Raw genomic sequence first — 26,442 nt, 5'->3', positions numbered from 1 at the left:
AAAAAGTGATGCAGCCTATAGGTATTAGGTTGGGAATGAGGACTTTCTATTGGAGGGTGCCGAATTAACGCGATATCGTTATAATGCTGGCTGTGCAACTAAACATTCAAGGACCTGAAAGTGTGTTTTTGGGGGTAGAGTCATTTCATTTAAAACTAGTCTTTGTATTCTGTATGGAAGGGGTTGCGTTGTAATGTAGGCATACGTCGAAACTAAAACTGAAGGGCCAAAGAAAGAGTTTATGCTCTATATCTGTTTTGTCTTAACAGTAGCGCAACGACGGGATGTACTTATATATATGTATACATTTTTTTTAGGTCCAGGGCATCTGCACTTTCTGCACTGCCATAAATCCGGCCCTGGATATTGTATATTCTTTCTTTTTTTTAAAGTCCATTTTGTTCATTTTTTTTAAGCAAGAAGATTTTTTTTTAAACAAATCCAATTTGTGCTGGCAACAAAACCGGCTTGCACATGTTCAGTTCTGCCTGGTCTAATAGTCTCGTGTCACGCCACTGCTAGTGACCATTGATCAAGAGGGTGGAGGTTTCGGCTTGATGGTCTCTCCATTCAGATTCCTATGATGAAGTGAAGTGTGGTGTAACTCTTGGACATTATACAAACATTAGCCTATTGTTTGGCCAAGTTAACGTACTTTGATCACGAAAAGAAGTTTTGATTGCTGCAGTAGAAATTTCTCTTCTACGACTAGTGCTAGATAGTAAAAGAAAAGTTTTAAATACACAAACACATACACGCCTTACAATGGAGTTGTCTTCCGTTACTCTACATTCACTTTACAACTGGACTACTCCAAACATCTCGTCTGCTGAACCAAGTGATAAAGATGGCGGATTCCTATTTTTGGCTATAGCAATTTATTTAACAACAATAGGTGAGTAAAATTACATAAGAAAAAAAAAATTTCCTTCTTTATTTTATTAAAATACTTTTTTCGTAGTTTTTTTAATCGAAACTTATATAAATAAATTAAAGAAATATCTCAATGTTACAACAGGGTTTGCCTTAGGCATAAGCAAAGTGGGCAGCAGTCTACAGGCTCCGATTGGTGGAGGCCTCGCACAGGACTCTTAACATTTAACATTTTTTTTTAGAAAAAAAAACAAACAAACGCGAAACTTGTCCTCAATGTTTTTTAGTCGGAGTACAGTTGTTGTTTTATATATGTATATGTATAAATTGCATTATTGTATTTTTTTTTCTTCACTTCTTTATTTTTTTTTATCTTTCTATCTTATTTGAGGCCACCAAATTCACTTCGCCTGGGGCAGGGGAACTCAACCTGTGAGTCGCGACCCCCTTGGCGGGTCGATTGACGATTTGCCAGGGGTCGCCTAAGACTATCCAAAATATGGACTGTGATTGTCTATGCTTCTATTGCTGTATGTGTGTGGCGGGGTGGGGGTCGCGGCAGAGTGGGGGATTGTAAAAAGGGGTCGCCGAACATAAAAGGTTGAGAACCGCTGGCCTAGGGCCTCCAATTATCTAAGGCCAGCACCTGATTACCTTATTTTATTTCCGGAGCGCTCTAAGTTTTTTTTCTAAAAATCTAACAGCTTATGTATATTGTTTGGAAATAAATCACGAGCTAATTGGCCACACAGTGAATTAAAGATATTTAGAATTATTATTCGTCTTCCATCAGTTAGCTTACAGAGACCGAGGCTGATACAGATCTAGTCATTTTTGACACAACTAGACGTATTGATAGCGCATAGGGAACATTCCGATATTACGTAACAACAAAAAATCACGGTTTTTTGACCTCCCCCCTTATAACAAATCACAACCAAACCCGCCCCCCTCCTTATGAAAAATCGTAACCAAACACCCCCCCCCCCCCAACGTAGAGTAACATAACCAGAAAATTCGAATTTTACAAAAGTTTTTTTTTCATTTTCCCAAATTACATTTTTTTCATCATAGTGTCTATAGAAATGATGGGAGGAGTATCGACTTGTATCGGTGCTTCGATGACTTTTTTATTCCCCCCCCCCCCAACAGTGTACATCGAGCGGCCGCCGCCAAATAACCTGTCGAAAACCAGTGGTGTTAAACAAAAAAAACTTTGATATTTTATCCCTTAATAATATTTTTGAAATTATTATTGAACAACAAACATCTCATCAAAGAAGAAACTCGTCTAGCTCTATTTAATATCAATCTGCAGCATTTGATTCATTACTCAGTTCCTATCTTACAACCTACACCAACAGACTTAGCTTGTTAAACTTGTTTAACTTACGTTAACCCCGTTAGGCTGACCCATTCAACTACTTGACAGGATCAGGACAGGGGCGTAACTTATAGATGACACTCATACTCCACGATTAACACACGCACACTGAAATTCTTTCACAACACCGTGGTAAGCGAAAGTCGGACAAAGAGACCACTACATCTGTCAATAATCTGTTAATAATAATAATCTTAATATATCTATAAAGCGCGTTATCTAATCTTATCTTTGTATCTTATATGATACAGGCGTTACTTCAAAAAAGAAGATGATTATGTCCTACGCGTCATGCATTCAGTCATTCATATTAACCAATGACTTAGATTCTGCCAAGTCACTGGTTTTCCTGGCTAGCTCAGGCAACCTATGCCATGCTCTAATAGCACTAAGGAAGAAGGAGTATTTGTACAAATTTGTCCCAGCATTTGTGACGAGGAATGTGCCTTAAGAAACATAATGTAGGCTCAAGGCGCTGTGATACCATAACAAACATAAGCCCCAAGGTTTTTTTTTTGTTTTTTAAATATTTTTTTGCTTCCTAACTAGTTTTTCCAATGAAGAATATGCAAGCTGAATAGATGAATTGTAAAAGAAAAATAAAGAGAAAACGAATGTCGTCTATGCGTAGGATATAATCATCTTCTTTTTTGAAGTAACGTCTGTATTTTATAAGATAAGATGTGTTGCACTCATCTCGCGTATAATTTGTGGGAGTGGAGGCAGCATGTCATTGTCTCGGGTAGACTTCTGACCTCTCATAGTTTGTATCTTTTACTTATATCAGATGCTCCTTTAAAGTGAAGGTTATCGCATTCTAGCCTAAACCTCTCACAGGATGGCGTAGGATTGCGGCGGGCAGGGTTCAAACCCAGACCATCAAGACGACATGTCCCGAGCACATACAATACGCCCCGGCAATCATCCATAGTTTGCTTGCGTGCATAAAATAATCAAAGTTTGTTTTTTTTAATTGGGCTGGCTATAGGGGTGTGAGGGGGGGAGATTACAATGTGTTCTATATAAATTTTAGATAGTGAAGAAAAAAAAAAACACAATGTTTTATAAATTATAGTCAGAACGTCTCGCGAAAAGTGGCCGAGAAAAAAATCGCATACTTCTACATAAAGACAGGTAGACGACTTCGAGAGAGGTTTGAACTCGGAGAATTCATGACCACAGTCCGAAGCGCTTATCACATGTGCAGGCAGCCATTTTGATTTTATTAAGAGGGAAGAAGTTCCGGGTAGCTATGGTAATAAAAATAATTGATAGGCCCAGGATGTACGCATGCGCAGAATTTCCATTCAAGAAACTAAAATTACAAGAGCGGGAATTGCTTTGATCTGAGAAACTGTTTTGAGGAGGACAAACAGAAATATATATTCCCATTGAGATTGAATAAATCAATCAATCAAAGACTTAGGAAAATGTTAATTTTTTGTTATGCACACGATCGATATTGGTAGACGCTACTAGGCTTAAAATGTCTGATGTTTGATGAATTCACTCTAAATTCGTTTTATAATGTACATTATATAATATACATGACACATATTACACATATACATAATATACATCATCTGTAGCACATACAAAGACATATGATATTTAAATATATACTTCTAGCTTATAGTCATAACCAATTATGACTCTCTTGCATCTAAACATAATAATAAATGCCAATGTCTTCGAGTCCAAAAGATCATGCAAACCCACTTGCGACCTGTATAATTTTCCACATTTGATGCAAAGCCGTTGTTTGTCGGGGAGGGGGTGGGTCTTTCCTTTAAAGGTAATCCTCTTACAGACATAGGCCTCTAACATATAAACGTGAACATTTATATAAAAAATATCGACCTCCTAAATATACACAAACATCAAACATAGAAAAATAGATCTATGTAGCATATAAACAATACATCTATAGGCTACAGCGTACAAAGGGATAAATATTGTCTCCATACTTGTGGACAAAATTGTTTTTATTAACCAAATGTGAAATGATTGTAATTGTTTTTATTGTAATTTTTTTTCAGCTTATATTAACTCACTTTGTCCGCCTGTCTGTCTGTCTGGTGCAAATCTTGTACACGTTATTTCTCCAACCTCCAACTCTCGCATCAAGTTGAAACTTTGCACAATTATTCATTGTCGATGACAGCACACGAATTAATAAAAAAAAAAACCTATTGCTTATTTGATAACTAGTAATTAAGTCAATATATTTAGAAAATTGAAAGAGAAAAGCCTTGTAGAGAATTAGATCGTTCGCTAAAAATAGTAAACTGTAGACATTTCTAGACTATGAAGCCTTCTATCTTTAGATGTACTTGAGCAGCTCAGTGGCTAACATGTCAGCCTTCCTTCATGATCGCTAGAGGCTTCGATTTCTAATTCAGACTCGAGCAAGTTAAAAAAAAAAAGCTTTTGAAAAGGCAGCTGGGAAACCTTCTCCTGGATAGCCCCCACCCCAAGCTGGTCCAAAAAATTGATTGGACCATGACCCATTCTATGTGGAAAAAAGTCAAGCTAAACAAAATAACAATTAGTAACAAGGTTACAAAGACAGCTTTATATGGAAATACAAACTCAAAATCTGCCCCTTGAAGTGGTCCACTCAAAATCAGAAAGGTAAAAAAAATAAGTTTCAATATTTTCACCATGAATATTTAGAAATTCTGAACTAAAAACCACAAAATCAAAAAGAAGATACTTGTAAGATTTCATAGTGTTGCCGATACTATTGTATTGTCTCATGACATGATACCACAGTATACAAAGATTTATGAATGTTATTATTCATGCAATGTTAATATTCAAATATTTCCAATGAACTGATAGCTATGAAAGATATAGTCCAATGTGAAACTGGCCTAACTGATATTATTGATTAATCTATAATTGATCAAATTGTTTTGTAAAGGGGCAATCTCCCATTCAAGGCCTCAAGGAAGAAACATTTCCCTTTAGTTGGGTGAGGAGTGTGCGTAGGGATATGTCACATTGCACTTTACTTTTATAATATTGAACACTGCTTAATAATAGCTGTTTTAAATTATAATTAATTTGCATACATACTAGATCTAAATGCATACTTTCTCTATAAAAAAACAGCAACTTTTTTTTAAAATGTAAGTAGCCTGATTGCCAGAAATACCAAATTTAGTAATAAAAAATATGTTGAACATTATTTTCGAAAAAAAAAAACAACTATTTGCATACATGTATTTTACAACAATACTAAAAGATTGCTCTGGGTATTAATACGTCTGCCCTTTATGTGTTACTATCAATAGTGAATAGATTTTGAATGTATAAAAAGTCCGCTTAAAATAGTTCCAATCGTACAAATATATTTTGTTATTCTAGAGTCTTGACCTATTCAAAATCAATTGATGCAATTAAACTTAATGTTATTTTGGTTGTAAACTTTTTTAAAAACTTTACTTGTTTGTTTGTTTGTTTTCTTATTGTTCCAATATAAACTCCTAACCTCTGTTCAGGGATCATAGCTATTTTTGGAAACAGCCTCGTTTTGACAGTTTTACTGGGAGATGAAAGTCTGCGCCGCAAACCTCATAACCTTCTGTTGATAAGTTTGGCCGTCTGTGACCTTGGAGTTTTGTTGGGTGGTTACCCTTTTACAATCATCTCCGGATACAGGTACGTCGTGATATAGGTGTCTCTAGGTACATGTGTAGATTATAGTAGAGTGAGCTTTGTTACAATTGATACTAATACAAATAGTATTGATAAGACCGGATCTCATCATATAGCCGTGCAGTCTTAACATGCATTTTTAACTATGATCAAAGGGTTATCTTGGGGCCTCATAATCATTGTGATCGAGTTTCGTTTGTAATAAGATCATTGGATGAAAAAATTTGACAAGTTTCAGTAGTTTTAAATACCTTGGATAGTAGTGGCCAGAATTGCACATGCCACAGAACCTAACGAAATCTCAAAGACAAAGGCATAGCCCTTGACATTAAAATCAGACTGATGCGCTTCCGGGTCACGGCCACATTCTTATATGCTTGTAAATCGTGGACGCTGGCTACAGATCTCGAGAAGACGATCCTAGCAGTGGAACTAAGATGCTACCGAAAGATCATACGTGTCATTTACAAAAGACCGCTAAAAAAAGGATATTTTGATATTTTGGGTTTTCGGAACAATTTAGGCCATGTCGTGCACATAATCCTTCAAGGGTTACTCCCTCCATATCTCAAGAGCTGAATTTTATACAGTTAAATATAAAAAAGCAAGGTGCATTCACAGTTCAGAGAAACAGGACTATTACAACAATTTGACCCCACGATGACCTGCTAACCATTGTCAAAAAAGAAAAAAAGGAAACTTTAAGTCTTCAGGGTCGCGTCCATTCGTTACAGAAGGCCTCAGCATTGACCTGCGAACTCGCAACCTGTGGGAAGTGGAGACCAATAGCTCGTCGTCACGTTGTACAGACCTGTGAAGTCATGGCTCGCAAAGACCTTCCTTCAGGGAACAGTACCAGGAAAAGGAAAAAAGGCGGACAGAAAAAAAAATACGATGGGAAGACAACATAAAAGATTGGACGGGCCAGTCTTTGAATGAGATTCTATCCAAGGCGAAAGACAGAGAGGAATGGAATAAGACGGTCAACAGATCTTGTGTGGCTCCCCATCGGCTCAACAGATTAAGGGATCGGTGAAGGTGAATATGGTCATTGAATTTTTAAGTATTGTATTAGATTCTGTTGAGATCCATAAAGGCAGCGTAAAACTCCGGGTTGTTTTCCCTGCATTTTTCCTGCATTTCGAAAATTAAGTCCGATGTACTTGTAGTAAGTTCTAGCAACCCGAAAATCACATTGATTTTCAGTGAGCGCATTGTGTATTATGGAGATGGTCAGTAGTTGGTTAAGTATTCTGGCAAGATTTTTTTCCAGCCATTTTATCATAACTGGGATAGAGAAAAGTATATGTCAGCAGTTGGCCTCTAAAAGAGACAGTTGTAGAGCTCTCCCAAAGTAAAACCCATGACGAATACAGGTGCAGAAAACGGATATAAAACTGAAATAGAACTTTGTCGGACAACGGCTTTGTCTGCATTTGATCTGAACAAATATGTCGGTCGCGAATGTATTTTCGTAGTCCTGTGAAACACTGCACTCATCCTTATTCTTCGGAATCGAAGACATTGCCAGTATTAGATATTAGATTGTCTACATCTAATTGATGCTCCAATTATTTAGATGTATCTTATCTAATAAGCAGTTCAAACTGAACTGAATTGGAGTATCGATTAATCTGTGAAGTAGGTCACTAGAACTAGGCGACATATCCAATAAAAAAACTGAGAAGAAATCCCTTGGCCTGGATCACTGACAGGATTTACACATTCAAAGGAATAATAGTATAAACGTTATATAAGAAACAAGAAAAAAAAAAGATCTAGATGTTGTCCAAATCAACCCAATTAGATCATCCTCAACTCCGTTGTTTTACAAGTACAGGGCAAAGATCAATGTTTAATGTTTCTGACACCTCCTCTCGCTTCGGGCGACTTTAAATGGACTTTGTCAAACTATTAAAAATTCATGTTCGGAATTAGCAGAAAGAGAGATTAAGCTACCAGCCTGTCCGGTGACGGGAAAATTATCTTAGAACTGTGCTGTCAAGGGGAATGTAGTAATCTTATGTAACAAATGACAGATGTTTGCTCAGAACAGACGATAACCTTCTAGCTGTGTCAATCTTTCGACCTGATATGTATAATACTCTCCGAGAGATATATACTATTGAAACATACATGAAAGTCGCAAACAAAGACATGTACAGGTGGGGGGGGGGAAGAGAAAATGTGAATCGATCCTTGGCGGACATTGACGTTGTATGCGTTAGTTATAGCAAAACATGTCGGTCACAACTGAGCATGGTGGCTGAGTGGTAAAGCGCTTGGCTTCCGAATCAGGGGTCCTGGTGAAGACTGGGATTTTTACTTTCGGGATCTTTAGGGCGTCTCTGAGCCAACCCAGCTCTAATGGGTATCGACATTAGTTGGGGAAAAGTAAAGGCGATTGGTCGTTGTTCTGACCACATGACACACTTGTTAATCGTGGGCTATAGAAACAGATGAAATTTAAAGCATCTGCCCCATAGATCACTAGTTCTGAAAGGGGGGTTAACTTTTTTTTTTTTACAACTGGGCATGCGCAGTCACGTTACCTTACTGTTCTTTTATCTTCTGATACGAAAATAAAAATATATATTCCTTTGTTTCTCGAGAGATATTTGTTTATAATTTCTATTATTTATGCCTTTGAATAGCTTATCTATGATACTCTTTATACTCTGTCTTATACATAAATATTTTGAACTATTTGTAAAATTGACATTGTATTCAACAGCCAACGCTGGGTATTTGATGATCTCACGTGCAAGTTTGCCGGATTTTGGACTTTCTTTCTCTCGCTAACCAGCATGAATACGTTGGTGGCCGTCTGTGTCTACAGGTACATTATGATATGTGCACCAGGGAAAGGTGAGTCTTGTTACAAAAACTATGATTATACACAGATTATAAGATCATTGTTTTAAAATAAATATATACAAAAGCTTTGAATAAGGCTTGTTTTGATGTGGAACAGCTAAGCTTTGGGTGTTTTTAAAAAGACAAATACTTTGTAAGGAAATCTGAACTAAAGGATGTCCACACCGCTGGAGATTGTTTACATAGCAGTTAACGCGGATTTTGTTGAAAACAAAAGAGGTCATTTGTTGTACATACCTCGTGATCCAGAAAAATTAGGAATCTCGGGGAAAAAGTTCCCTTTTCAGACCTCGCGATTTATAGGGCAGATGATGTTAAGGTCATTTGATTCTTTGGCTAAACATTTAACGAGCAGGATGTTATGTGGCCAGCACAACGACCGACCGCATTTACTAAAGTCAGTTACCCATTAGAGTTGGGTGGACATAGCGGCGCCTAAAAATTCAAATTCCCAGTTTTCACCGAGATACGATCACAGGACTCATGGTTTGGAAGCCAAACGCTTAACCACTCAGCCACCGAGCCCACTAGGAAGCTTGGAAAAGGGAATAAAAAGAAACCTATATACGATTGTAAGTGTAATATTGAACTCTTTAATTCAATAATTTCACGATTTTACTTTAGAAAACATACAACAAACATAACATGTCTCAGCTCTTACAACTAGTAATATAAACTAGTAATATAAACTTTGTTCAGAAATTGTTCAAAGTTAATGCTTTTAAATTGTTCATTAATCTTCAGTTCATTTGGCTGTCCTGTTTTCCCGTTGTAGACACGTGAACAGGAGCGGACTGGGCATTTGTACCCAAATGGTCCGGTAGGGCCAGCCACCAAAAGTACCATATGGATGCCACTATGCATTGTAGGTTCAATCCTTTTAGGGCCTAAAAACTAAGCGATTAAAAAGCAACAGAGGCCTATGTTTCTTTAAAAAATTAAGAGTTCACTGTATGCATGCGTAAAGTTATCGATACATTATCAAATTTAACATAATGATTTTGAGGTCAGTTGGTTATAATTAGATGCCCATCATATATACAATTAATGGGCTGGATTGTAGGCCTACAAAAATGCCCCGACCGATATTGACACCCAGTCCGTCCCTGCTCGTGAAAGTCCTCATACATCCCACATTTGCTTACATCTCACACGAAACGAGACGCTTGAGCGTGGGTGTTTGAAAGTCTCTGTCTTTAGTTACTCTTAAAGCCCAATATTTCTGCGACACATAAAGAAAAAAGTTTTTACTGGAAAGTATGTTGTCATTACTCAGTCCTTATCAAACTGAGACTCTTGTGTTTTGAACCATTGTGGAATTTCTAAGTGCAAAACACGACCATCAACTAGTAGGCTAATATTCTTCTTTTTTTATTCATTAATTGCTCATTATTTCTAGTAAATTAGATTGTCTAACAGCAGACACTCTTTTTTTACTAATTCAATCTCATTACACATTCCCGACGAATCCACACAAATCAACAGTTATTTATCGGTGCACCCGAAAACAAAGTCTTTGGCCTGTGGATCAATGAAGAAACAAAGTTTATGGCCAGCCAACAATCTTCTCGAGACTATTGCTTACAGTACACGTAATTGTTGCATCATTTTTCCAGTTTAATATTGTTTACGGGCTGAAAGGCAAGGGGACGCAAAAGGGACGTGTTCTTGAAAGGACAGCATTCTCCCTCCCCCAGTAGGCGCTAGCCTACGAAGGCGAGCGCTGTGACCGAAGGCAAGTCGGTGTTCTACCGGCGACGATGATAGTAGAGGTGGCTGAGTGGTAAAGCACTTGGCTTCCGAACCGGGGGTCCCGGGTTTGAGTCCTGGTGAAGACTGGGAGTTTTAATTTCAGGTTCTTTGGGTGTCTCTGAGTCCACCAAACTCTAATGAGTACCTTACATTAATTGGGAAAAGTAAAAGTGGTTGACCGTTGTGCTGACCACACGACACCCTCGTTAACCGTGGGCCACTTAACAGATGACCTTTACATCATCTGCCTTATAGATCACAAGGTCTGAAAGGGGAACTGAAAGGTCCAAGTGAACTTCATGTAGAGGAACCTCTGCAAGTTGACAGAACTGGCTCTGCCAGATGTCCATGAATGTCATTGTGACGTTAAACCAATATTAAGGCTAATTAATATTTAATATTTAAACTCTATATTACTATATACTATTCAAGTGCTTACTGTGCCATTAAAATACAGCACGATTAAAGTCATATCTGAATTTGTAAAAGTCTTAGTTCTAGAAAAGAAAAGTGTAACTTGAATACTGTTACAAATGAACAGTGATAGGTAGAGGTCAACGTATGACCCCGGCGAGATGACACAGCAGCGAGTGTCCTCTGGAATCTACATGTACAAACAAAGACAGGATGTGACGTGCCCTCACGTGTTGTTCCAGGGGACGAACAGATCTAAGTAGGGGGACAGTTACTAATGAACAGTGACAGATAGAGGTCACTACGTGTGACCCCAACTTGATGACACTGCAGCCGATGTTTTCTGGAATCTACATGTATAAACAAAGACAGGATGTGACGTTTCCTCACGTGTTATTTCAGAGGATACTAGCCGTGTTTGTGCAACTTTGGACAAGCGATTAGGGACTCTATATAAGCCAGAGAGTTAATGTTAAAGTCAGTCGTATGGAGTCGTGAGTGAGCCGTTACAGTCGATACAGACTATGTAAGACGTGTGCGGCTCTGTGGAAGAGAAATGTGTACGACTCGATGCAAGTTAACTAGGGTAGAGTTAACTGGAGTGGACTACTGTCGTTAAAGTCTATACAGCGAACTACAGTGGACTTGAGCCGTTACAGTCGATACAGCCGATGTAAGACGTGTGCGGCTCTGATTCGGTAGACTTGAGTACGACTTGGTTCAGCTTTGGGAGACCTGGAGCGACACTGGGAAGTGTGTCGTTGGTCTGTTCTGTGGAATACGGCTCGAGGAAAGTTGAGAAGAGATGAATTGCAACGAAGTGAAGAGATGAATTGCAACGAAGTGAAGTGATGAATTGCAACGAAGTATAGCTAACTGTAAACTGACAGATATTGTACAGTCTTCTACACTACATGTTACAGTAACGAATTGTTAGAGTTAATAGTCATTAAAGTTATATGAAACTGAAAGTTTAGTCGTCAAGTTCTTTGCTGTGTTTTTATTTGTGTGCCAACTAATACATCTAGCCAGAAGATTCAGAAATACGTAACAATACTTATACACAATAAAAAAATATAGATATTTAAATCTTTTCTATTGGACTCTGCCTCCTTGGAACATTATTCATAAGTTTCAGAAGCTCATTAAGAAATCAAGTCCAAGTCCAAACCTTATGCAAAACGAATAGGGATGACAGGTGTAAGGGTTCAAACTAGAACCCAACTTCACGACAGACCCAAGCGCTTACCTCACGACCAGGCAGCCAACACATCTATTCATTTATAGTCTATTTTCAACATTTGAATGTATCTATACACCGGTTTCGATCTTCAATCAATAATGTATCTTGGATGGCTAAAAAAAAATCAATTAGATTCATGTGTATATATGCCATGTTTACTTTTGGATTGGAATGAATCATTAAAACTAGAGATATGGAAATAAGTGTGAGCACTAGAATATAAAGTGGATGACAAAATAAACAAATAAAAAAGTTGGTAAATTGTCCTGGTACTTATCTCTTCATTATTCTCTCTCTCTCTCTCTCTCTCTCTCGAACTTCCCCACACTTTTCAATCTTTCATCTCGCTAATGAGCACCTTGACAGCTGATGGCAGCCATATTGTTCACCTTCGTCAGACATCAACCATTTCTTTGCTCAGTGCTATGACGTCATTCTTTTGGCAGCCGAAATTCTCCACTACTTCCTGTCGAAAGGCGTATCATTAAAATTGCATGTAGTCTTGGGTAGATTTCTACTTTTGCTTTAACAGGTCGTTTTTTTTTTTTGTTGTTTTTTTTTTGGGGGGGGGGGGATGTGGGGGGAGGAGAGGGAAATGGAGCAAACTAAAAAGAAATTCATTTTTTTTTAAATTTAATATTAATTAGTTATTAATGGCAAAATAATCTCTCTTACAAAGGTTTGTCAGCTGTATATAGAAGGAATTGTCTTTTTAAAAAACAAAACAAAAAAAAAACAACACTTTTTACGTTACGTATTATTTATTTATCTAATTAATTTAATTAAAACAGTTTTTAAACGTTAAGTAGCAAGGATTTATCTCAAACCTGGTTCTGAATTCCGGAGTTCTAATGGCGTACTTACTGACTTAGCCTGTATGCACCTTTCAAATTGTACCCAACATTATGTTCAATTAAATGTGACGTCGCTGTAAGAGAACACAAGGGAGATCACTGACAAAACATTGGGAACTGAAGGGACACAAAATTAGGAACCCTTGAAATAATACAAAGATTTCCTAATGCGATAGAAGAGATGGCTATCGTTACGGTGTTTCATAAGAAGACTAACTCTATCTCCCATCGTAAGTGTTTGTATACAAGTCAGTGAAACAATTTTAACTAAAACTTCAATTATGTCTTTGCAATGAAATACTCAAAGCACTAAAATAAACTCTACTAGTGTAGTCCGAGGTTTTCTCCTGTCTATAGACACACTTCTTAACAACCAATAAACTAATACAAAAATTCGTTGTTTAATCTAGGCTACATAACAGGGTTACTACAGAGGTTAGATCTCCACCCCCCCTCCCCCGCGATATCCTGCTAATTACTGTAAAAAAATGCAAACTAAAACTCTATGGCCAAAGTACAAAGGGTTTGGGGCTTGCAAACACCGTCCTTCAGGAAACAGTACCAGGAAAAAAAAGGCAGAGAGAGGAAGCGATGGGACGACCACATAAAAGAATGGATGGGCCTGCCAAAAGACAGCGAGGAATAAAGGCGGTCGACAAATCTTGTGTTGTGCCCCAACGGTCCAACTAACTATGGCAGTATTCCCCAAACTGTGTTCCACGAGTACTGGATTGATATTCCACGAACTGCTGGAATAGTTAACTAGTAAGCCATCATGTGAATACATCTTTCTAAAAAAAATAATCAAATTGTTCCGCTAAATACTCAGAATGTGCGAAGTGTTCCGTTAAGGAAAAAGTTTGGGAAACACTGGACTACTGGATATGTAAAGGTGGTGGTAACAACATAATCCTCATTTATTTCTTAGTAAGTCTAACATTGACTGTCGTGCTGGTTATAGAACTAGTCAAACGACCCTGAACTTTCTCTTAAAACACAAACAGTAGACCTGGTAGTTGCCTGATTGTAATAAACATGTTTTTAGTCTTTCTATTCATTCTGTTGAAACATCGTACTAGCAGCTCCAGTAAGTGGAGGCACGGGGTGGGATTTTTGTGGAGGGGCCTCTCCTCTTCAAGCGTCAATATAAAAGTAGTAAATCCGGACCCGAGAACACAATTTTATAAAGAGAAGCTCATTTGTTAAAAACTTTCGGAATACTTCAATTGGCTTGATCCTAATATCATTATGTGCATATGGAACTAATACGAAATGAGTCAATGCGACATCTACAGAGCTCAATTATCACTTTATATTTTTCTTCCTCTAAAAGCTTTTATTTTGACCCGATCATTTACCCTCTACGTCATCATTGGGACCTGGTTCTATGGATTTTTCTGGACGGCTCTGCCACTTATGGGTAAGTTCATTGATTTTTTTGGCATTTCAAGTAATCATGACATATAATGTTTGATATAGGTGTTTCTGTAATGATAGCCGGTAATAACTTCTGGACACCAGAAAGCGGATTAAATCCCTCTCCTGCTCAATCCGATTTAAAGGGCACATATTTCATTCCGGAATTGCACACAAGTTTCTAGTCAATCACAGACAGTAAGTAGCCTGTTGTTTTTTTTCTTGTACATAATATTAGGACATTATCTTGAATGCGAAGAGGTAAAGTAAAGTTGACGATCTGCAGCAAATTGTCAAAAGAGATGAAAAGAAATTGGACATTTTTTTAATAATCCAGCTATTTTGTTACTCTGAAACCAGGATAAACCAGGATAGACCAGGATAGACCAGGATAGACCAGGATAGATCAGGATAAACCAGGATAGACTAGGATAGACTAGGATTTAAAATGTTATTTTGAGCTCCATGCTAAACCAGAGTCGGCCTTGGCATTGCGCTGGGCACTGGGCGAGTGTGAAATCAAGGTTACAAATATTTGTACGATGGCTTGACCGTGACAAAAAAATTATCTTTAGCCCGGGGCCTCTCTAAGGCGCAGGTTCTGGAGAGGTTGCCCCCAACTGGTCATCCCATAAAGCCACCTCTGGCTACACCTATTATATCTAGAAATAACAGAAGATGTTAAATCTTAGCTTCTTAACTCAATATGTTTTGGGGATATTTGGAAATAAAAGCAGACCGATTTATTTGAAAGCAACTATATTATCATTCTCTTGGTATTGTAGTAAAAAGTGCCATCTTTTAATTTAACTTAATTTCAGGGTGACTGTTAAAGACAATGTCTGAGAATTTTATGTAGGAGAATATGCTTATGCTCCTGTATAGCGCCTCTTTTATGTTTAGTGCAGTTTGGTCCAATCTCTCGTGTAAACATGTTGGGTTGAGGTATCTTGTAGAATCCCTTTAGGCGTTCAGAAAACACAACTCATATTAAGCTAAATCCCAGTTTAAAATTCCTGGTCTGTATCAGGTATTGAGATAGAGCCCAAATTCCCTTGTGGGTTGGTCCCCACTCCTCCACCTATATTACATATATTTCAAATACTATGCTATAAAAAAGTATTTAGTTTGTTTAATAAGACTCAGAAGCCCCTTTTAGAAACGAGGATTATCACGTGAGAGCACAGATACCCAGAAGTACGGCAGGGGCGTTGACAGAGGGCAGAGTTCGAACTCTGGATTATCATGACGGTAATCCGAATGGTTTACCTTTCTACCACAAAAGAGAACATCGCCGTTTTGTAAGGAAATACTGTGGACTTGATCTTTGGTGGGCAAACTGAACGCTTAATTGTTCTCTAGCTTTACTAGCTTAAGTCTCGACCTAATTAAATTGTCTGCCATGCACTGGACAAAGGGTGTGGCTTCCCTAATTGCCTTGAGGCAGAATGAATAAATTATGTTGTTTTTCTCTTAAATTAGGTTGGGGCAGCTATGGTCTTGAACCGTTTCTCATCTCCTGTAGTTTAGACTGGGCCAACGACAACTTCTCCAATGTGACGTACATGGTGGCCACCATTTTATTCTGCTACATTCTGCACGTGGTCGTCATGATCTCATGTTACAGGTGCAGTCCAAACTTGATCTTGTTATATCCATGTAGCAACAACTTCAAATTCTAAAATCAATACATTTTAATAATTTTAAATAAATACAGCAACAACGTAATATTGCTAATTAAGTCTTAACGTGGTCCACAAGCTAAAGCTAGATTTTTATAGGTCAATACAATGAAATCCTAGCATTTTCTAAGTCAATTAGGTCACAACTTGATTTTTCTAGCTACTGAGCGTTTGGCAATTTTGATCTTTTTTTTTTCCCTCATGTTTCGATTAAATTCAGTTAAAAATCAATATATTTAGATCCACATGCACATTTAAATTGGCATACTACAGACTTGTTCTTAATTCAACGTAATCTTTCCGTATTACTTTCTAGAAAAAGTAAACATCCGCTATTGGGTGACAATTTAAGCGGTGCCTAACGATGGGTTAGTATAGTCAGAAGTCAGACTTATCCACCTACAACCTCAAAAAGGTTCATTTGTATTTATGAGTTGGACACGTATTGCTTCTTAAATCTAAATATTTGTTTCCTGAACTTAAATTACTAAAACCACGTTGGGATTGAAAATCCACTACTTTGCTAGCTTTCTTTAAGAAATAGAAAGGCCTGATTTCCCGCTTTCCCTTGATATGATATGATCAATGAATGACACTCTTACACTCACTCCACGAAACAAACAAAGCAGAAAGAATTCTGAAACCATGTCTCTGTATTCCAATGAATAATATATACAACACTGAGAGGATACAAGATAAAAAAAAAAAAAAAAAACAACAAAAAAAACCAAGAAAGACAACGAAACAGTATGGACTATGGAAGGTCAGCTTTACAACAACAACAAAAAAAAAAAGCTCGCCCTACATGTTAGGAATCATGACGTTAACGCGCCCTCTGGAATTGTCGTCTGACAAACTTCGTGACTAAACCTGAAGTTCCGGAATCAACCTCCGAATTCAATACTGACTCTTGACCCGAGCAGATATCTGTTGACATGTAAAGAGTTCTTTTTTTTTTTTGTTTTTAACAATTCTGACGTATTACTTTTTTTTTTTTTTTTGTTATTCACTTTGTCTTGTCTAAGCCCTAGAGACAAACTTTCCACAGCGTGAAAAGAGCAGCTGACATTTTCTCTTTTTCAATTTAACGTCATGTAGGCCCACAGATAGTTACTAAAAGTATTCAAAGAGATTCAAAATTCTCTTAAAGGTTATTTTATCCAATTAGGCTTTCAATTATTTTGTTTTTCAATGGGAATTCCAAGTCTTACATACACAAGACAAACTGTTAATAAACTGTAAATTCAGCTTGCAAATAAAACATTTGGCCACACAACAGACCCACCTTGCAACGTTATAGACCCTACTTGAAAGCTAAGAACTGTTTACTATTTCTTATAAGTTTTGGTAAGGATATTAATATAGTCCAGTACACTGTAACCCTAGCGAGAATCCAAAAAAATATCGCGTCATTTCACTATTTCTGTGTTATTTGCATTTTGGGTTAGCAGACACCTGCATCGAGACCAATAGTCATAGAAGGCCTTAACAATGACCTGTAACGTCACTACCTGTGGGCAGTTTAGACCAATAACGTGTTGCCACGTCACGGGACTGTACGACGTGGCATCGAGCTATTGGTCTCCACAGCCCACTGGTTGATATAGAATTATACAACACAAATAATAGTTTATAAAAACCAAAAAAGAAATAATTTATTGGGGTCAAATCAACGATGTTATCGTTAATTAGGAGAGAAAGGATTAAAGCGGGACATTCCAATTAAACAGAACACAACAAAATTCAATGGCCAAACGGGGGCTGTTGAAATGCGGGCAGTTTTATGGATGAAAAGTGTAAAACAATAATGGTGGATGTACGGCCAAAGTCTTATGTGCGCATGTACAAGATGTAATAAGAAAATTAAAAAAATTGAATAAACTAATTAGCAGGCGAACCAGGTGAACAATGTTAGTAATGAGTATATTATAATTTATTAAAGTTTCATTTTTTAAATACTCCTCTCCTAGGAAAATCTCCAAAACAGTGCGCGAGCTCGCAGAACGAGACCGCGAGAGATGCAGACGTATTGTAAGCTTTGAGGACATGGTCCACCTGTCCAAAGTAGCAGACGATCAGCAAGTAACGAAAGTAAGTTGAACTCACAAATTTAATAGCTACAGAGTTGGATACCTAACAGAGACATTTATCTCCCTTTCAATATCCTTCTTTTATTTATTTAACCTGAACCAAAAAAAAAAATGAACATTTCTATCTGCTTTTGAAGTTATAAGTATACCAGTGGCGTAGTGAGGTACATATTAAATGGAGTCTAGGAATACAAGGTTAGGCCACCTTCAGTACGTTACGTGTGGCTGAACGCAAATTGAGCAATATCGTCTCTCATGGAGTTCATTGCCAAGGAAGCAACACTTCAGAAAGACACTACATAAAGTAGAGGCCCTACTCAAGTTCCTTATTGGGTAAGAAAACGTGGTGCTCAAACTGCGGGTCAAGGGTCAATGTCATTGGAAGGGTCAATGTTAGGTCAATGTCATTGGAAGGGTCAATGTCATTGGAAGGGTCAATGTCATTGGCAAAACCATGCAACTTGCTAGGATTTCAAAACAAATGCTGAATAGTCTGATATTCTGAATATATATTTTTTTTTTCTTCTTCACAATTATAGGAACATGTAGATATAGTCATAAGGGACATTGTCCTAGCAATAGGATACAAGTTTTTGTTTTACATTATTTAAGGACAAATTGTAATGATTATTATATTTTGTTAATGTGGTTTATTCAGATTATACTTACATTTACACTAACATACAAGACAAACAGGTTAACTCATCCACGTCCAGACCATATAATACTATTGAGCAGTTAAGATTATTGAGGATGTGTATATAGTTCGTGATCAAATACACTGTTCATTGTAATATACCCGCTGGAGTTCATCAATTGTAAAGTCATAGTCGCTGATATAGGAGCATAAGCGAGTGGCCAAAACAAGATCAGTTTTTCATGCTCCTTACAAAGAGCGAAGATCCAAAATTGTTCATAGTTAATGATTTTGTTGGTGCGTTTACCAGCTGACAAATCAGCTTGAAGTCTTATTGTTCTGATGTGTTTATGTCCAACACTATATACTTAAACATTGTATACATGTCGAAAGGAACTTAATTAGTCTGACCGTTTCTCCTCGTCACATCGGAGAAACACTTAGTAGGCAAAACTGCACCGGCTTCCAGAAGTTAACCTGTCATCAAACCATACATTGAAGCCAGACAACATTGCAGTGCATGAGGAATTTAGTGGACTAGATCTATGTGGGTTATGAATACAAGTATGTCTGGTCTGGCGATAATTTTTCCCCCAATGAAACCCCGGGACAACAAATCTCCACCAGTTGACACCGAGAGGTTCTGGAGTTCTGTTAGAATCACCACAGACTGAAAAGATAAAATATCTTTGACTAATCGTTTTATTTTATAGTCAAACAAAGATCCATTTGCCTCTCTAACCTTGCTAATTAATCTCACAAAAAAAAACACAATTTTAAAATATAATTCAGTGCCATGCATCGCATGTGATTAAATGTCTTACTTTACGAAATAATATTAATAACAATGATACTAATAATCATAATTTAATAGCAAAGATTCAGTAAATACATACTGAAAGCATCAGATGTGATGGATTATTCAGAGCCAAATATGTGATATAAGAATTTATCTTAACCAAATATTATTAACTAACAGGGAATTGAATTAATGAACACAATGGTGATGATTTTAATGCTTTAAGATTATTTTAAACCGATACTATTGAAATGACGTGTTCAAATTTTCTGTCATCTTATAATATAAATCCTTGTATTTTAAATAGTCAATAAATGCAGAAAAACATAATTAAAAACAATTAAGGAAAAACAGTTTGGCAAAAACAAAAATAATTTATGTAATAGAGCATTTTCACATTTTCTAAAAAAATTATTATTGCTATTATTATTGTTGTTTAAAAAGAAAAACTTCAGAATTTTAAGAAACGCTTTACAGACATTTTAAGAGTTACCTGCCTTTACTGAGGCCGAATGGTAAAGCGCAAGGCTTTCAAACCGGAAATAATTTTACTAATTGTTTTTGTTTAGAGTTTAGAACAACTATAAAGCTTAAAAGGTTACTGTGCTGCCGTTTTAAAAGCAATAAAAATAATAATAATAATAAGGTACGCAAGTCTAAAAGGCAGACGTGTAAACCACTTAGCTATTCAAGTACTTATATAAGTGATTGTTTTTTTAGTCTAAAAAAAGTCCATTTTTTTAATTGTTTCATGTAGGCCTACTCATTGTACTGTCATCGACGATGAATAATTCTGCAAAGTTTCAACTTGAACCGAGAATGGGAAATGGGAGAAATAAAATGTACAAGACTCCACCCAGACAGACTGAGTAGACATAAGCTTTGTACAAATACAATACCCTGATTTCTTGTCTACAGATGTGCTTCCTAGTGGTTCTCGTATTTGTGGGCATTTGGACCCCTTACGCTCTGGTCTGCGCAGTGCATATATTTTATTCTCTGCCTCTTGCGGCCACAGGTTAGTTACATTAATTAAACACTTTTCTACCAGTCGATATATGCAATATGATTGTCACATCCACTTACATTTCAAAAACTAAAAAATAAAAAAAACATACACACGCAAGGAGAGCAAACTCGTATTGGGGTGACTTAACAAAGGAGTTTCTCCTCATTCAAATAATGGTTGTTTATTGATTTTTCGTAATGTAAGATTAGAAGAGCTCTTGCCAAAGGAAAATAACTAACGCAACTTTCTGACGCGTGTTATTATTGTTCACTGGTTTGTTAGAACTAAGCTTGTTATGCCATTAAACAAGGGAAAGAAATCTTTACAGCACATTTTTTTTCTTCGGTTTTAAGAGATCTTTTGTCAAAAAAAAAAAAATGTCTTCTTTATTTGTTACGTGACAGAAAATCCTATAGAAATATGTCGGCAGTGTTTTGTTCATGTAATCCAAATGTCAAGAGTTTAAATCCTTTCTTCTACATGTCATGTATAACAAGGCCGTTCATGTGTAGGCTGTACCAAAGAGGCCAGAGAATTAATTTAACAAATAAGGAAATGTATTTCTACTAAAGACTGGCAACATCATTGTGACATTATTGTGACAATGCCCTTGTTAGCAAATTTATTTCTATTGTGACGATGTCCTTGTTAGCAAATTTATTGCTATTGTGACGATGTCCTTGTTAGCAAATGTATTGCTATTGTGACGATGTCCTTGTTAGTAAATGCATTGCTATTGTGACGATGTCCTTGTTATCAAATGTATTGCTATTGTGACGATGCCCTTGTTAGCAAATACATTGCTATTGTGACGATGCCCTTGTTAGCAAATGTATTGCTTTTGTGACGATGTCCTTGTTAGCAAATGTATTGCTATTGTGACGATGTCCTTGTTAGCAAAAGTATTGCTATTGTGACGATGTCCTTGTTATCAAATGTATTGCTATTGTGACGATGTCCTTGTTATCAAATGTATTGCTATTGTGACGATGTCCTTGTTAGTAAATGCATTGCTATTGTGACGATGCCCTTGTTAGCAAATACATTGCTATTGTGACGATGCTCTTGTTAGCAAAATGTATGGCCATTGTGAACATTCACTTGTTAGCAAATATATTGCTATGGTGAACATGGTCTTGTTAGTAAATGTATTGCTATTGTGACGATGTCCTTGTTAGCAAAAGTATTGCTATTGTGACGATGTCCTTGTTAGCAAAAGTATTGCTATTGTGACGATGTCCTTGTTAGCAAATGTATTGCTATTGTGACGATGTCCTTGTTAGTAAATGCATTGCTATTGTGACGATGCCCTTGTTAGCAAATGCATTGCTATTGTGACGATGTCCTTGTTAGTAAATGCATTGCTATTGTGACGCTGGCGATGGGTGTTAAATACGGTTCTGCATCACTGAAACTAAGGGGGGGGGTAAACTACTTCGGGGGCCGATTTTGAGTTTGTTTCCACACAAAATGTCTTTGTAACCTTGCCTTAGTTAGAATGGAAACAGGATGGAAAAAGGTGCAAAAGAATCCTTCCAAAAAGACAGGCGAGAGGGAGTTAATATAAGCTTTGTCAAAATTCTGGACTGAACCCAAACAAGCGACAAGTAAAGGGCTGCCGAAAAATCTAGTAGTGGAATATGATAAAAATTACCTCCCCTGCATTATTTACCCTTTATACTAGAAACACGAATGTACCAGGATCAATTGTGAATATATATATATATATATATATATAAACTAGCAACCTTGACACATTGCATTACATGACAGAAATAATTTATCTTCAAATCTTGTGAGGTGGGGAGCCATTTCTTAACAAGAAAATAATTGCTAGATCAGCAGCCTCGGTCAATGTAATGTCGGGTGGACATTCACTATGACTTGTACATTCTTCCAGCTCTGCCAACCATGTGTGCTAAACTGGGCTGCATGATCAACCCCATGGTCTACTTCCTGTCCAACAAGGGCTTCAGAAACAAGACACTGCGAATGCTAAGGTGGAGAAAGAGAGAAACCGCCGATGGCTCTGTGGTTCAAAGGTCAGGTTTAAATCACCTATACGAGCGTAGACTTTAAAAGATTTCATTAGTTTAACTTTTGTATTTAGATCGAAGGAGCTTCTTCCAAAGGGCAATTACTACGGAGTATTACAGTGGAGTCACGATAATCTGAACTTTGGTGATCCGATAGTCAGCCTAATCCGTGACCGAAATATAATATTTTTAGGGGAAAAAAAAGAAAGAAAGAAAAAAATAAGAAAAAAAAATTGTACTAAAAATTATGGTATGCCAAAGTTACCATAACATCTTACTTTTATCGTTTTACGATAGGCGATACATAGCTTTATTTGATGTGTAAATCTTAATATCAATGGGCCTAAATCAATAGCTCAAGTCGGTGAAGTAGAATGCTGTTTAAAACATAAATGCATTGAACTTCGTGGAAATAGTTCCAGTAAGAGTATGTTAACATGAATCAGTGATGTGCAATAAATTGTATGAATGCAAGCAGGGCCGGATTTAAGTGTGTGTAGGCCCCTACACTTTTGAAAGCTTTAATACAAATCCACTTATTAATAAATTAAAAAAATACTAATATTTAAAAGCATGCCATATTATAAAAAAATAAGTACTTATAAAAGTAACTGACATTTCCCTTAGTTTTTTAAATAAAAAAAATGTATAATAAGCATTGAGTAACAAACAAACAAGTATTTCAATTTTAAAGGTTTACTCAATGTAGTAAATCCACAAAAGAATACGAGCACAGTGTTAGGTTTTCAAACCACGACAGTGTTGCCTACTGTAAAGATTTAAAGTGTTGAAAAAAAATGTCTTTGAAATATCAATACTAATTTGGATTCTCCATTGTGGGAGCCCCGTTCTTGTGGAATTCTCCTGGGCTACCCTACCCTAAATCTAGCACTGGATGCAACTGTATGGTACTGATATTTTAAAATCTGATACAATTATATAGATAAAAAAAAATACTACTGTATAATAAACATTTCACTCTCATGCTTTAGTACTTCCTATACAGAACTGGTTTCAGAGAGGGAGATGAAACTAAAAAACTGCATATTATGTTTGTTTAAGTAATAATTTCGCTTAATCTGAAATGGGTTCAATCCCAATCATTTCGGACTATCAGCACTCCACTGTATGTCTTTGTAGGTTTTTTGTTTTTCTTCGGATGTCTCTCTTGTAGGCATGTAATTTTACTAGTATTTTCTCTAAGCAGAGAACTGCTCAAAAAGTTTGACAAGATAACTAAAGATGGCATCTACTTGGGAACAGAAACAATCATTATGGAGAAATCAGAAACTATGTTCTGAGTCAAGTGACAGGTAACATGTATTTAGCTAAAGGGTGGACTTTGCAAAAATCAATATTATTACTGGTCCAATCAAATGTGGTAGAGAGTGTTCCCCAAACCTTTGACCTAATTGTACCTCTTCTAGAATTTTCGTAACGATGTGTACCGCTCAACCCTGTCCCTGAAGAATTATTCTAAAAAAATATTTTTTTGGGGGGTAGGCCAACATACACAAAAATAATAATAAATGAAAAATAAAATTGTGAATAAAAAAAAAATGTCAGTTCAATTCTAAATAGCATTGATTTGGAGCAGTGAGAAGGATGACAATGGGTTGCATTCCTGGTTGTATATTTTAATCTAAGAACCGATTTTTTTTCGACTCAATGTTTAAAAAAGCTGAAAAGGCATTTATCAACTGAGAATAATAAATGAGTATTGAAATCAAATCAGCATAGTTAATGAAGTACAATGCATACCCCCTTAATTAGGCTTGTCTTTGAGTCTGAAGACTAGTGAGGAATGCAGTATTTCCTGTGGCTGCGCAGCCCCAGCTGTGACCTACATATTTTGCCACATCCAGGGCAAGCATAATTCCCTTAAACTCTTCCCATACCCCTGGGGGTATGTGTACCCCACTTAGAGAAATACTGAGGTAGATTTAGATTTATTGAGGTAGAGTATATTTTGATTGAAGTGAAAAGATAAGGTTGTATCTTTAATAGAGCTCTCAATGAACTTTGTCAATTTTACTTTGTAAATACAAATATGAAATGTGGTAGAGTATTGTAGATTGCAAAAAAAAATAAAATAAAATAAAAGTAACTAAAAATGGCTTCATTATAAAATTTGAATAGGTTAAATCTGAAATGCATATTTGTTTGGAGAAATAAAGTTATCTTAATTGAAGAGTTTCAATGGCAAAGTGTACTAAGTGTGTTGTTACTATCACAAATGAAACTGACTTTTTTATCTAAAAAAATGAATACTTAGAAACCAAACATAAAACATTCTTTTTTGCACTCACCACAATTGTATATTTAATAAGCAAGAACAACTATTCAATCACTAACTGGAAGAAACAATTTTTTTTCCAGCTTTCTAGAGATTTCAAAACAAATTGAAGCTTCAAGGCTATGGCCACAACACCCAATCATGAGACTGCTACAAGGCTGTGATCTTAAGACTCAGAACTGTGAGTCAAACATGTGGCCAGCAGGCAGACATCTCAGCTGGCCATCTCACTGAAAGATTCTAGATTAATTGAGACTTACACACCAAAAACTACAATAACAATCATTTCCTTTACACAAAACAATATACTAATAAGGAACAAAAATGTTTTTTAAACTTTCAAGTGTAGTGTAGTGGCCTGTCCTGTACTGTGCTATAATAGTTTGCTCAGGCCTGGACAGCCTCCACCACGGGGAAGTGCGGTCAGGGCGCTCCCAGACTCCACAGGCTTTTTGGGAATCATCCCAGCACTCAAACCACTTTTCCATTTCTGTTTTTTGAATTATAGCCAGAGCATGATAAAAAAAATTACAGCCTGTTCAGTGGGTGGAATTTGCCCTCCCTGGTGGGCCAAGGAGTCTGCAACAGTGTTGCCAGTCACACCTATGTGACTTACCCACTGCATTATTGGGGTGCTATAGCCTTGTTTTATGTTGTGTGAAGCCATGATGACAGTGTCAATATTGGGAGGCCAAGCCTGTAGTACAGATTTTGAGTCAGTGACCACAACAATCTGTATTGCCACATGGTCCAAAGATTTTGACTGAGTGAGAGAATAATTACAACGCATCATGATAATTATAGTCTGGACTAGCTATTGCATCATACTTTGATGTCACTTTTAGAGGAAATACAAAATTAAGAACTAGACAAAGCAAGACTAAGAAACAATTCTGCAACATTGTTGGAATGATTAATTGTACAGATTGCTTAATAAAAATAAAACAACAGTTTGTAAGTTAGTTGATTATAACCATTCCAAATCATCTAGCAAAAAGGGAAGTTAAAGTGCTTTTATAAATAAATATATCAATGTAGTGTTATTCTATTCTTATGTATTACTACATTGCAGCTTGTGTACTTGTAAAAGAAAAAAAAAAGCCATATCAAATTCAATATATTTCTTTCGCAAGAATACTTGAATAAATAATTATTTGTATATGTCCACTGAATGTGTATTGTATGTATTTGCTGTGAAACAATGCATAGTCATTGCAGTCATTGAAGTGATTGTTATGCACTCTGTCAGCCTATTATATTTATTTATTAACTTTTTAGTTACATTTAGTTGGTAAAATAACTTCTAGAATTTTGGCAGCAGCGGTTTAAGCATGATGGTGTAAAGAGTCAATAATTTACTGAAGATTTTTTTTTGTAAGAACACAAGAGATTTAGGAATACCAATACTGTACATTTT

General features: G+C 36.6%; 1 protein-coding gene across 1 annotated transcript; it reads left to right on the top strand.

The window, feature by feature from the left end:
- Positions 1–457: 457 nt before the first annotated feature.
- LOC106057577 (opsin-5-like) lies at positions 458–26,441 on the top strand. The gene is made up of 10 exons (XM_056033771.1): positions 458–895; positions 5,764–5,923; positions 8,655–8,788; positions 14,394–14,480; positions 15,959–16,103; positions 18,129–18,249; positions 20,603–20,702; positions 22,594–22,735; positions 23,937–24,042; positions 25,109–26,441. The coding sequence occupies exons 1-9, from the start codon at positions 766–768 to the stop codon at positions 24,028–24,030; spliced, it is 1,113 nt and encodes a 370-aa protein (XP_055889746.1). The 5' UTR covers positions 458–765; the 3' UTR covers positions 24,031–24,042; positions 25,109–26,441.
- The last annotated feature ends 1 nt before the right edge of the window (position 26,442 follows it).

Source organism: Biomphalaria glabrata, chromosome 6, assembly GCF_947242115.1.
Source record: "Biomphalaria glabrata chromosome 6, xgBioGlab47.1, whole genome shotgun sequence".
In the NCBI taxonomy this organism is placed as follows: domain Eukaryota; kingdom Metazoa; phylum Mollusca; class Gastropoda; family Planorbidae; genus Biomphalaria; species Biomphalaria glabrata.
Note: the sequence above shows the minus strand (reverse complement) of the source record. Positions and strands in the feature narration are given on the sequence as shown.

What these genes read in the sequence shown, in the direction of transcription:
- LOC106057577 (XM_056033771.1), top strand. Translation starts at nt 766, where the DNA reads ATGGAGTTGTCTTCCGTTACTCTACATTCACTTTACAACTGGACTACT. An exon ending in GATATGTGCACCAGGGAAAG is followed by an intron (nt 8,789 to 14,393) that starts GTGAGTCTTGTT and finishes TTCCTCTAAAAG; the next exon opens with CTTTTATTTTGACCCGATCA. An exon ending in GATGGCTCTGTGGTTCAAAG is followed by an intron (nt 22,736 to 23,936) that starts GTCAGGTTTAAA and finishes TTCTCTAAGCAG; the next exon opens with AGAACTGCTCAAAAAGTTTG.